Raw genomic sequence first — 13,371 nt, 5'->3', positions numbered from 1 at the left:
GGCAAAACACCCACCTTCCTGCCTCTAACCAGTCTTTTCTTCACTTTAGCATACAGGAACTATAAGCTTCAGCCCAGGCTTTTTTTCTCCATGTTCTTCTACCCTAGTTTTAACCCAGGACAAGAAGCAATGCAGAAGACAAAGAAGCCTGGGTTGGGGTTTTTTTTGGGGGGTGTTGGCTTTTCATTGTAACACTGGACTTTCTACAATGAAAATACATAATTGGGCAAGAACATGATTTTGTCACCAATGCAAAGCACCAGATGTTCAACTGTCATAAAATATTCCTGTCACACAGCAGCTCAGAAATGTACTGAACAAATTATCTACTGTACAGGTTATAACTAAATCACCTGAAATAATAGATATAAATTATATCATTTAGTTTAGCCCTATAATCTTTGCTCATTCACATGCTAAGGAAGCTAATGTTGAGTTGCAAAAGTATTTTCAATTCTTCTGCTTTCTGTGGTATTCATGCCATTCCATATTTGTGGGAGGTGTTTTCCCATGGTTTTCAACACAAAATGGAACATGTAAAGTATGATTAAATCCAATGCGATTGAGTATCCAACCTATACAGGGTATTGAGGTGCACCACTGTTACCCATGATGTCACATACAAATCAATATAAGCATTCAGTTCAAAGACAAGCATATTATTTTGATCTTAAAAAAAAAAAAAATACAAAAATCCCAGTATTGCAAACCACCAGTGCTTTTACTAGCACTTCCTATAGACTATTCTTGGATTATTGACAGGAATCAGATTTCTACTAGGGCATTGCCTTAATGAAGAAGGAAAGGAAAGTTAGTTAAGAAGGGAGAGCAAGAACATAAAACATTTTTTAAAAAGAGCTTTCTGCAGGTGGTACTCTAACTTGCAATGAGTTCCTTCAAGGGAATCCTCATGTTATAAACAAAGTTGCTGATATGACAAGAGAGCAAAGCACAATCTATCTGACATTCCCAGGGCAAAGGCACAGAATTACTTATAAGAGCCTTATTATATTTTACAGCTTTGAAAGACGTGTTTGGATTTGAACTGGGTACTTTTTTTTATTATTATTTGTTAAATACAGATCAGGGCTGATTTGTCGACAGATGGAACTTGACTTTTGAGGTCAAACAGTAGGCCTGAAAGAGATGGAAAGCAGCTCAGCTGATATTGACCCTGCTCCTGGCTGGACAGGGCAGATTTCTTTGGCTTTTTTTACAGTCTTCTGTATCTGTATCACTTCTGGATCACTTCTAACCAGAAGCTGCATGGTTATCACATGAATCAGAAAGCCCCTGCCTATACCTGCTGTCCTCTCTTCTATTCTTATTTTTAATTTCTGTCCCCCTTTTTCTCCCTAAGTTCTCTGTTTTCTTCAGAAGAATACATTTTGTGTTAATGGGGCTTTTAAGGGTAAAAGTAACTGGTTCATGCATACCTTTCAGCAGCAAAGTACTTGATCTCTTAATTTATATCTATAAATGATAATAATTATATGTGCAGATTAGGCGAGTCTCAAACTAGCACACTTGGTTTATGTTTTGTTTGTCAGTCTTGTGACTGTGTTGTTATATGTTATTTTTACAATGCAATAAAAATAGCATATCACTCTACCATTAGAATTTCACTAATTTTATAGTAATTATGTATCTGTTCTGATATTTCCTTAATAAGTACTACAAATATTTTAGAAGTAAAGTAACATTGCCTTATGTAAACAACAAATTTCTTACAGAAACACCATAATAGTGTGGCATAGACATGCATCGTGAATTATTTGGTCTATTACAATTTTATGGTACAACCATGCATACATTATTCTGCATAACAGAAATAGATGGATAGATATAGAACTTCATTTTTAAAGCTTCAGGCACAAACATACACAGAAATCAACAAAGTACTTTATAAAAAATAAATGGAACAGCAGAATTTACATGCAAAAAATTACTTCGTAAGATCCTTCAAATTTTATTACTTTCAGTAATAAAAAAAAATTGCTGTCACCTTCTTTTTTGTAGTCTTAAAATTCAGATTTTTCTAATTTAACTTCAGGGATTGCTCTAAGCAACTGAGAGTGGGTTCTGCATGTACTTTAAATTTAATCTGCCATTGGTCTGATGGAGTATTTGGAAAATTATGGTTTTTGTTATCCAGAAAAAGGTTCATCTGAACTCCAAAGTGCATCATTATATTTTCATTACAGTAGAAAAACAATTATATAACTTCTTATAATCAATTCTGCACAAGAAATTATTTGATATTTCAAAAAGTTAACCTTTCAAAACATGAAGAAATTTGTGCTCAATTCTGTTCACATCTTATTCACACAGGTGAATATATTGTTAAATCATTTGCTATAGAGTACGCAGCATTTGCACCCCTTCCATGCCATCTCCACTTTGGTACCTAAATGTCTGTAAGAATAAAACACTTCTACCCATTGCTGTACTTTGAAAACATTAGATTCAGTGATAAATGAAAGTCTTGGAGTTGATACTTGTGTGACAATACTAAAAACACACTCCACCACACAAAAAATGCTGTATTACTGCATGGGCTAAAAGAGGTCTACCCAGATTGACTGTTATTTCTCTGACATGTAAACACAAGAGCATTAAAACTTAAGTACTTTAAGATTAGATTGCCATCTGGTTTTCTTATAATATTATTCTTCACAAACAAAAAAAAAAAATGGCAAGGAAACATTCTAGTAAGTATCATAATGATTTGCAGTACAAAGAAAACAACATTTCAAGTCACTGCTATTACGCCATCTCAAAGAACAACGGTGAAACCTTGCCCTTGTAAAATTCAAAGAATATGTTGGCATTGGCTTCAATCAAATCACAATTTCATTTCAAGATCTTAGGTGGTTTTGGGGAAGAAGAGCATCATTACATTGTTAAAAGTAGACTGATAAATAAGTAGCAGAAGAAAGAAAATGAGCAAGAAAAGTTTATTTAACAAAACCTGTCTCATGGATATACTACAATTGCTGCCTAGTGCCAAAGGGAAAGGATCTTGCATTCATTATCTCAGAACTGCCAACAGGCTGTCCTTGTGAAAAATAAGCATGTAAAGGCAGAAAAAAAATGGAAGAAAAAAAGGACTTACTGACTTTGGAATACTGCACACAAATAACAGCAAGTTATAAGTTATAACAATAAGTTACAAGGAAGTAACAAACAAGTTCCATAGAGCAGAATAACTAATACTGAAAGAATGACTGGAAAGCATTTATGAAAATCAAGAGAAAAACTAACACAAATCAGACTCCTGTCTGAATAGACATGCACAGTAGGAGTGCAAATGATATGAATAGAAACGTAACTACCACAGAAGTGAGCCAAGATGATACAGAAAAAAGGGTTTCATCGGGTCTTATGTTATTATCAATTTATAACTGGATTCTAAAAAGTTAACCAACAACTTTAAAAGTAAACACAGCACATTTGGCAGACTCTCTTTTCTCATACATAAGTCATGACATACCCATTACATGGTAGGCAGCTACAAAACTTGGCAATGATAGACTCCAAAGCTGGAATGCTGCTCTGCTCACATTAATGGCAGAATTCCCATTGACTTCAGTGAAGGCAATACCTTCCCTAATGCATAGTATCACATTACTCTAGCTACAAAACCAGTTAACCAGTTCTTCTATATATACTATTCCAATTACATGGTAATTCCAACTATGATTACTATGTAAACTATAGCTTGTAAGTTGCTGTTACAGTTACATCATATTTTCTGTCCTGCGATGCTCACTGCACAATAAACGTTAACAGTCTCAGCCAAACAAATTAAATCTGTTCTCTGCAGAGAGAACGTCTGTTACTGCACTTCCTCAAATTGAAAAACTAACACAGTCAAGTCAAAAGGGTAGATTCTGTGCAATTAAATCAGACATTGGCAAAAATAATAATGCCAAACAAGCCCAAGTAATACCTTTTGGCTTTTCCAAATACTGCCCTTTGCGTTCATCATTTTATATTTCAGCATTTTCTTCAATTAAATACAATGTTTCCGTACTCTTGATGTATATATGCTGAATGTATACAATCTTTTTATGATTAAAATTGATCTGAACTAATTTATTCATATGGATTTTTGAAAATAGTACCAGTCACTTCCTAAATATTATTCACATACTCAACTCAGTCACAATATACTGAATTAATTAGAAGTTATTTAAGTTTGAAGGATCAAATAAAGTACTGCAGAAGGAGGCATTAAAGAGCAAAGCAAAGCAAAAAATAAAAAATCATCTGCATGCTTTTTCTAATGGAGAAGTTGAGGACCTAAAGGCTAGGATGTTTCTTTTCTCAGAAATACTGTATGTACCTATTTAATACATTTCATATTCTTAACACGGCCTTGAAGTCCACAAAGTTCATTTATTTGGATATAATGAATATAGCATAGTGAGCATCAGTATTCTGCAAAGCTCCACAGAGGAAGAGCACAACACAGTGAGGTAATGGATCCTCATGCTTTCATATGTTACAGCGGGCATTTCAAAAAAGAACTTACTGGATTGTACATCTGATTGAACAACTGTTCAGCTTGCTACATTGCAAAGTTGGAAGGGAGTGAAGCACAGACAGGGAAAGAAGGAAAGATCCAGGAAAACAGCATTAGCTCAACAAACCCAGTGCATTTGCACAGAAGAACTTGTCACAAAAAAGTAGAAATTTAAGATTCTAAACATTCCTTGGTGAAAGTGTGAGGCACTGGGGAAACATAAACGTTGACTTTGGCTCCTAAAAAAAGAATAGTTGGAGTAAGAAATTTAAGGTTTGTGTTACTTTCCCTTTCTCAAGTTAAATAACCCATGAAATAAAGAAAGGTGTCCACTTTTGATGATACATTAAGTGCTGGTCGCAAGCAATGAATCACGAGAAGTGCTTTTGGCTGAGGCTGCAATTTATCACCAAAGCTTCAAAGATGGCAATAATAAAAGATTAATTAAATTGTATCATTAAATTTATTACTTTCCTTTTGTTTAACACAAGACTGAATTTTCTATGCAGAATGACTTTTGAACAGTACAGTTTGGCAAAAAGTACTTTAGCAACTGCAATATGTCAGTAAACAAGTAAATCTAAGAATGAAAAACAACAAGAGGAAATTCTATAGCAGATAATTAGATTCTGTATATATACGCACACATATATATACTTAGCTACCTATAAGGCAATTCTTGCTGGTCTTTCACTAGTAGCAATACAAAGTGAGTCAACAAAAAGTCCAGGGAATTCTGGCCAAAAAAAAAGCATTGAGCCTTCTTCTGGGTTTTATGATTTTTTTTTTAGTTTTATGAATTTCAATCCATAATCTCTGACACAAAAAGTTTAATAAGCATGTCTATGGTTTTAAATGTTATTTTGTATACCAACATATAGCACAGTCACATGAATAATTACTCTTTATGAATATCCTCGTTATTGCTTTTTGAAATGTGTCTACTCTATAAAATTAAAACAGTGGGTTTAATGAAAAGTGCCTCCTCTATGGCATTTTTAGAGAGAAGTTACATGTAAGCTGTGTTCAAATTTCCCAGAGTAACAGACAGCCCCTTGGAGTCACTTCTGAAAAAGAGATATAAACTGTGCCCATTCCTTCTAGCTTCCATCGCGGTTAATGTTCATACATAAGCACCCTTACGGGACATGCCGGTTAATTTACTCTGAACTATGTTGATGTTCGCTCCTACTCTAACTCAGACATATGCGAGAATAACCCAGATTTCTGTTTCAGTTAGTTTCCTAAGGAGTGAAAACATGGTGAAGGTAGTTTTCTGGGGACCAATTACTTTTAACACAGGATATTTACAGGTTTGAACATAAAGTATTTTATTAGAGAAAATGTGAATTGAAAATTACTGTTTGGAGTCTACTATCATTAACAGTCACTGTTCTGTTCAACTAAACATGCCCACAAAGAAGGTTGTAACTACATTTTATTGTGGAAATACCTCGTCTCCTACAAATGTTGGGTGAATTTCCATTGGGGCTTTATGCTATATTTATGATATAATAAAACTATTATGTTTTCAACTTTCATTTAATAATCCTTTGTATTTATACACAGGGAACATACTCCCTTTCTATACAAAACATGTCCCAGACACTCTCGGACTTTTATAAGTGCTTATTTTTCCATGACTGTACGATGTGCTTATATGTACAGTCATAAAAGATTGACTTAGGATTTCAAGTTCTTCAAGAGGATTTTGACTATTTTTAATTTATTTTATTTTTTTGATCTGTGCTTTTAGGGGTTTATAAACTATTTTTTTAAATTAAGAAAACAAGATATTTCAGATTGTAATGAAGTATATTTTGTAGTGAAGTGCAAAGTAAAAAAACCCCACATTTTCTAACAAAAGAAAACACAATAAAGGATTTCCAAAGAAATAAGTTCTTTAGATATTTTAATTTAGACCTCAATAGCACTTATAAGCTATCAAACATTTATAGTAGTTGTGTTTCCATTAAAAGATTTTGTATATGTTTATTGAAAAAGATTCCCTTCCTTCCTCTCCACAACTATCATGTAGCATAGGCACCTAATTGCACATATTCATCCTAAATTAAATAACAACAGAAGTATAAGATTTACACTCTGGTGCCCTTTATACTTTTTAACACCTTCTTCACAGGTAAGGCTATTGAAACAATGCTTAAACCCAGAGCGGGATACTACTCCACCCTAGGTAAAAAGAGTGTAAATATTATCCTAATGGTGGTAACATTCATAGAAGAAATAAATATTCTTTTCTAGAAAGTGAAGCATTAGATATCAATATAAAAGAAATAATGTTTGACATACACTTAGTCATGAACTGCAGGAGGCAAACATAATGCCTAAACCCATCAAAAATATGTCATGAGATAGGTGTTTGAACAATGAGAGCAGACATTACCAAATGACACAGAAAAAGGTAAAAGAAACAACATATGGTAGAAAAGGCATCAACAAACTTGCAAATCATTTAAGAAAAAAACTGGTTTAATACATCAATTTAAATAAAACATGTTATAAAATGCAGGATTTGTACATTTTCTTTTAAATGCTTGCTTCCACTACTTGCTGAATAGAAATACTGAATTACTAGCTGAGATAAGCTATGTATTATTTTGCTTAACTATCATAAACATGTTCCCCAGCAAAGCCCAAAAATGCTAAAATAAAACCTAGCTAGTGTTTCCATTTTGGAAGCAGATTATTTTTAAATTAGGAAGTACAGCATTTCTTGGATGAGCCTTTAATTTTTTCCCGTGCTACTAACATTTCAGTCTGCTTCTCACAGCGATATAAATCCATATATATACAAATTGCTGGTTTGATAATTTCTTTCTGCCCTTCTACTTTCCCTCCAATGTCCTGCTGCCAGCTCATCTATTTGTAGCAGTTTCTCAGAATTCTCTCATATAGGTATTCAGCATATTTTCTGAGGCTCATTAGTGGCTTTAGTACAAGCCTTGTAAGAAAAATTTACAGTATTTGATGCAAGCATCACCAAACAGCACAAGAGGGGTAGATTTTAGATTTACTCCAGAAGAGTAAATAAGCGCATCTTTTCAAAGTGAGGGGGTGGGATGTTGATTTTTGTTTTTCTGATTGTTTTTGTTTAAGATGGAACTTACCTTTTTCAACTGTGCTTCCAACTTACTACACTCTTCTTTCTTTTGTTCTATGGCTATTTCTAAAGACTTAAGTTTGGAGTCTCTTTTCAGCCCTGCTGATGCCAATGAAGATGCATGTTCTTTGAGATCGATTAAACTAGACTGAAAAATGACCAAGAATAAAAAGTTAATTCCTAGTCACCAGGACACTAACTTATTGCCAATTTAGTAATCACTTGGATACTGTTCCCCCTCCCCTTTCCCAAGAAGAGCTGACACAAAGATAAGCATTGATAGCAAAAGACACCATTTTGAGAATACAACCAATTGGAACCACAGGAGCTGGCATGGAGTGAAACATAGAAACATTCATAATATAGACAAGTTGACATTATATTCTGTAGGTACAATTACTTTGAAGTCTATTGCTCTTACTGACAAATGAAAACAGGAGCAACCATGGAATATTTGAGCTTACAGGAGGCTTATGTAAAGGGAAAAGTATGGATGATGACACACAACTACGCAAAAACTGAAGCAATATTTTACGTAAAACAGTGAGAACTATGAAAAATGCTTAAGAAAATAGCAGTTCAGAAGTTGACCACTGAGGTGTCAGAATTCCAGTACTTAAAATGATCGAAGGGTGATCCTAGCGCACTTTCTTCCATCATAGTGGCATAGATAGAAGAACATAGATTTTACCGAAAAGACTGACCTCTTTTTCTGTCAGTTCAGCTTGTAAAGCATTTACTTTCTCCTTCAGGTCTTTGTTTTCTTTTTTATAAGATTCTATTTCTTCAAGTCTTTCTCTGTCATCTCGCTCCCTTTGCTCCTTCAAGCGCTCTATTATTCTTTCCTAACAAAGGAAAGGATTACAAAATGGAAAAGTTGGGAATCATCTTAAGAAAAAACAGAATCAGATTTCTTTACATTAAGTAGCACTCAGAAAAATCAACCTTCAGAAGCAGAAGATGACCAAGTTAATGGTATTAAAGTCAATGAAAGATTTCCCCTGATTTCAAAAGCACCAGTTCAAGGTTCTGAATACTTGACAAGAGCAACATAATACAGAATTTCATTAAATATCTATACTGATATGAATATGTTTAGTCTTGTGATAGATATGGAAAGTTATTAATCTCAGTATTGTATTTCCTGTATTCATAGGTGATTGAAGTCTGTAATAAAGTTCAAAACAGAGAATCCATGACTGGTTTACTCAGCTTGAAGTTAGTTATGTTTTTTGAATGCTACTAGCTTCCATAGTGCTAACAAGAACTTTTCAGGGTTCCGAATCTAATTAGAAATCAAACACTTAGTAACTATCAGTAACTAACAGTTTATATGTTATATTTTCAGCAGACAAAAAAAAAATAAAATAAGGTTGTCCAAGACAGAAAAAGTATGCTGATACCATTTATGATATCCAAAGGAAGATATTTCTCCATCTAACTAACAGTAACCCTACACACAATTAAACTCCAATTTAAACGTGTTTAAATATTCTGCTGAGTTCCAGTTACTATTATAAGGATTACTGATCACCAGTCAAGGATTGGGTGATGAATTCAAAGGGTGAAATGTAAAAAGTAGATGCAGTAGTATGGTTTTATTAAGCTTTAATTAAATTCTTCAAAATAACATTATACCAATAATTAAAGCAGGGGTCCTCAAACTATGGCCCGTGGGCTGGATACGGCCCCCCAGGGTCCTCAATCTGGCCCCCGGTATTTACAGAACACCCCCCCCCCCCCCCCGCCGGGGGGTGAGGGGGGGAACCAAGCAGCCACAGATGGGCTCCTGCCACTTCACCCGCGCCCCGACCCCCTGTTTAAAAAGTTTGAGGACCCCTGACTTAAAGGATGCAAATTAATCAGAGAGAAATATTTAGGGTGAAGTAAAATAACTGCTAGAATTGCATTTGAATTTGGAATAGGTCAACTTAAGCAGAGTGTCAGGGGAACTACCAGTATCATTTTGGAAGTGGTAGTCGGGGGGCAGTGGAAGCAATATCATTTAGGAAAGTTAAACCTATACAGGACCAAACTGCATCCTGACTGATGAAGTTGTACACTACCAGTGGCATGGCTCAGGTACAACCATTAGCATACTCACAGATCTCATTCAAGCCCTTTTGTGCTTACGCTTGAAATCTCCAAGAAGGAGTTGGAGTGGGATTATTACTTACAATATTATTTCGTAGAACTGGACAAGACTGATGGAAACCTAGTACTATTAGAAAGAGAAAAATCTCATGCTAATACCCTGTGTCCATGATTCCTTATACTGCCATATATATACACAAACACATACATTGGAGATATATAGAGAGACAGATATACACACACATATATATACACAAAGTTTACATTTGCCCACATCAATATACTCTCAGCTGTGGTTATTGTATTTCAACAAACATTACAAAGCAAGCAACATTTCAGCAGGTGTACATTCCATTCTGGTTTGTAATAAACTTAGTGAAAATAAACTTAATGAAAGGAAAAAAATAATTAATTATCAAAGTTAGCTGAAGTAGCAACAGTACTTTTAAAAGCTTATATTGTTCAGACAATCCTGGTTATTTACTCATTTTTTCCATACACTAGGTATGATGCTTCGTCAAGCCTTAGAGGTTCTTCTGAAGATTGCTTCTGGGCTTTTTAAAGCTCAATCCATATTTTTCAAAAAACCAACTGTCAACATTGATATGCATAAAAAAGAGCCTAAACTCAAGCTGTGGTTTTCATCCTAGCAGTGTCCAACTTTGGAGACATTCAAAACCCTGCTGGACAAGACCCCGAGCAAACTGTTGTACCTGACCCTGTTTTCAGCAGCTGGGTTGGAGTAGATAATCTCTAGAGGACTTTTCCAGTCTCACTGGTTCTGTGGAATAGGCAGAGACACTTTCTAGATACTGTACCCCAAACACTGGTTGTTTCTCTTCTGCTCAGTTTCTCTCCCCACCTTTTCACAATTCATCCCTTCATAGCACTGACCACATCAGCAACTCTGCTGACAATTGTCCACTGCCTCTGCTAGTTGTCTGCTCCTCCTTTCATACTGCATAAGCAAAGGAACTGCGTTCTACTTTCATTTTGCATCCAGCATTCCCATGACATCAAAGACTCCCTTTTATAATCTAGCTAACTGAACACACATATTACCAAATTAGCGTCACTGTAAGAATCTTCACAGAAAACAGAGCTCACTACTCATATAAAACATATATCTCTACTTATTTCATTCTGAAAGAAATACACATTGATGACATACCGTGTTCCACTGCATACCATAAAAAAGATAAAGGTAAACTAAAGGTACCAGGCTATCTGTAATTAAATCTGTTTCCAAGACAGTATCAGGTGCTTGAGCACTGAGACCCCTGGAACTGCAGATGTACACGACTGCTGGCTTCATTCAGCACAATGGCAAAATCTCCTTTTGACTCACACCTGGCAGGATTTCAGGTCATTACACAAATGGCAAACCAGCAAATATACTATTTGAAAAAAATAAATTTAAAAATAATAATTTAAAAAGATAAATTAAAAAAAATTACTATTAGCTGGCTTTTGCTATAAAGATTATGTAAGAAAAGGGTGATACTTTTAAAAAAGGAAAAAAGGAAAACCTGGGAAACTACAGGCCAGTCAGTCTCACCTCTGTGCCTGGCCTTCTATGACAGGGTCACAGTGTTGGCTGATAAGGGAAGAGCAACTGACGTTATCTACCTGGACTTCTGCAAAGCTTTTGTCGCTGTCCTCCACACAACACTCTTGTCTGTAAATTGGAGAGACATGGATTTGACGGGTGGACCACTCAGTGGATAAGAAATTAGCTGGATAGACACACTCAAAGAGTTGCAGTCAACAGCTCAATGTCCAAGTGGAGACAAGTGATGAGTAGCGTTCCTCAGGGGTCAGTATTAGGACCAGTGCTGTTCAACATCTTTGTAGGCAATGTGGACAGTGGGATTGAGTGCACCCTCAGCAAATTTGCTGATGACACCGAGCTGTGTGGTGCAGTTGACACGCTGGAGGGAAGGGATGCAGTCCAGAGGGACCTTGACAGGCTTGAGAGGTGGGCCTGTACAAACATCACAAAGTTCAACATGGCCAAGTACAAGGTCCCACACCTGGGTCAGGTAATTCCCAGGCACTAATACAGACTGGGAGGAAAATGGATTGAGACACCACCACCACCCCTGGAGGAGAAAGACCTGGGAGTGTTGGCTGACAAGAAGCTCAACCTGACCCAGCAATGTGTGCTTGCAGCCCAGAAAGGCAACCGTATCCTGGGCTGCATCAAAAGCAGCATGACCAGCAGGTCGAGGGAGGTGATCCTCCCCCTCTGCTCTGGTGAGACCCCACCTGGAGTGCTGCATTCAGCTCTGGGGTCCCCAACATAAGGAGGGCACAGAGCTATTGGATTGAGTCCAGATGATGGCCGTGAAGATGATCAGAAGGCAGGAGAACCTCTCCTATGAAAACAGGCAGAGAGAATTCGGGTCATTCAGCCTGGAGAAGGGAAGGCTCCAGGCAGATCTTACAGCAGCCTCCCAGTACCTCAAGGGGCCTGCCAGAAAGCTGGAGAGGGACCTTTCACAAGGGCATGTAGTGATAGCACAAGGGGTAATGGCTTTCAACTGGAAGAGGGTCGATTCAGATTAGCTGTAAGCACAAAATCCTTCCCTGTAAGTGCGGTGAGACGCTGGCACAGTTTGCCCAGAGCAGCTGTGGATGCCCCGTCCCTGGCAGTGCTCAAGGCCAGGCTGGATGGGGCCTGGAGCAACCTGGTCTAGTGAAAGGTGTCCCTGACCTTGGCAAGGGGTTGGAACTAGATGATCTCTAAGATCCCTTCCAACCCAAACCATTCTATGATTCTATGGGATACTAAATAACTTCAAGATGTTTCCTAGTTAAAAATAATATTAATTTCTTAATTCCTTGAATATTAACATTGAAATGCCAACCTCTGCTAAGTGGAATAGTTTAATAAACATTCAGAATCCATCTAGTTATATTCTGACTTAGTCTTATACCAATTCCTTCTTGAAGATTTATTTACCTAAATGGTCTTTTTCTTCTATATCAAATTAAACATAACGCTATTTCATCTTACTAATGAACAGTATAATTTTTTTCTCAATCACAAAGGAAGACTAATTTATCTGTCAGCTGCATAAGGCTAAATGCCAAAAACCTGTTAAAAGGCCCTAATATAACATGTTTTACTTGATTAACAGCTAACTTGCAGAAGTCCCAACAATGTGTTCTTGTTTCAGTCTTATTTGCATTTGTGAGCTTTCCTTATGCACTAATCTAGGACCTCACAGGTCTAATCTATTTGCACTTTATCACAGAAGCAGGAACTGATTTGCCACAGCATATAGCTCTATTATCAGACATACTCAGTTGCTTATCTTCTGTATGCTGCTACAGTAGGACCAGCTTTATAAATATCAGCTTCATGAAAGCAACCTCTTGAGCTGCTTTGGCCCAGCCCAAGAGCCAAGATATTTTTTGAAAAGTTTGTTGTTAAAGCATCAAGGAAGCCGATAGCGCTTTTGCTTACTCTGATTTTCAATTTTTTTTTTTTAATAGGAGTAAACATACTTTTTGTTTCTTGCAATGTAACTTTTATTGTTATTAAGAATTTTCAGTGCTTAGGAGAGACTCCAGACTCAGGGTAAAGAACTGAATAAATACCTCTTCCTGTTAATTCATTTAA

General features: G+C 36.3%; 1 protein-coding gene across 6 annotated transcripts in view; it reads right to left on the bottom strand.

Annotated features, from left to right (window-relative positions):
• Positions 1 to 13,371, bottom strand: part of ERC2 (ELKS/RAB6-interacting/CAST family member 2) — a 521,662-nt gene that overhangs the window by 299,140 nt on the left and 209,151 nt on the right. For all 6 annotated transcript variants that reach the window (XM_040593123.1, XM_040593126.1, XM_040593127.1 and 3 more), the window contains 2 exons: positions 8,354 to 8,494; positions 7,657 to 7,797 (listed from right to left, as the gene is read on the bottom strand). In XM_040593123.1, coding sequence (XP_040449057.1) covers positions 7,657 to 7,797; positions 8,354 to 8,494 — 282 coding nt within the window. The remainder of the gene's footprint in view (positions 1 to 7,656; positions 7,798 to 8,353; positions 8,495 to 13,371) is intronic.

The sequence above is a fragment of the Falco naumanni genome, chromosome 4 (assembly GCF_017639655.2).
Source record: "Falco naumanni isolate bFalNau1 chromosome 4, bFalNau1.pat, whole genome shotgun sequence".
NCBI lineage: Eukaryota > Metazoa > Chordata > Aves > Falconiformes > Falconidae > Falco > Falco naumanni.
Note: the sequence above shows the minus strand (reverse complement) of the source record. Positions and strands in the feature narration are given on the sequence as shown.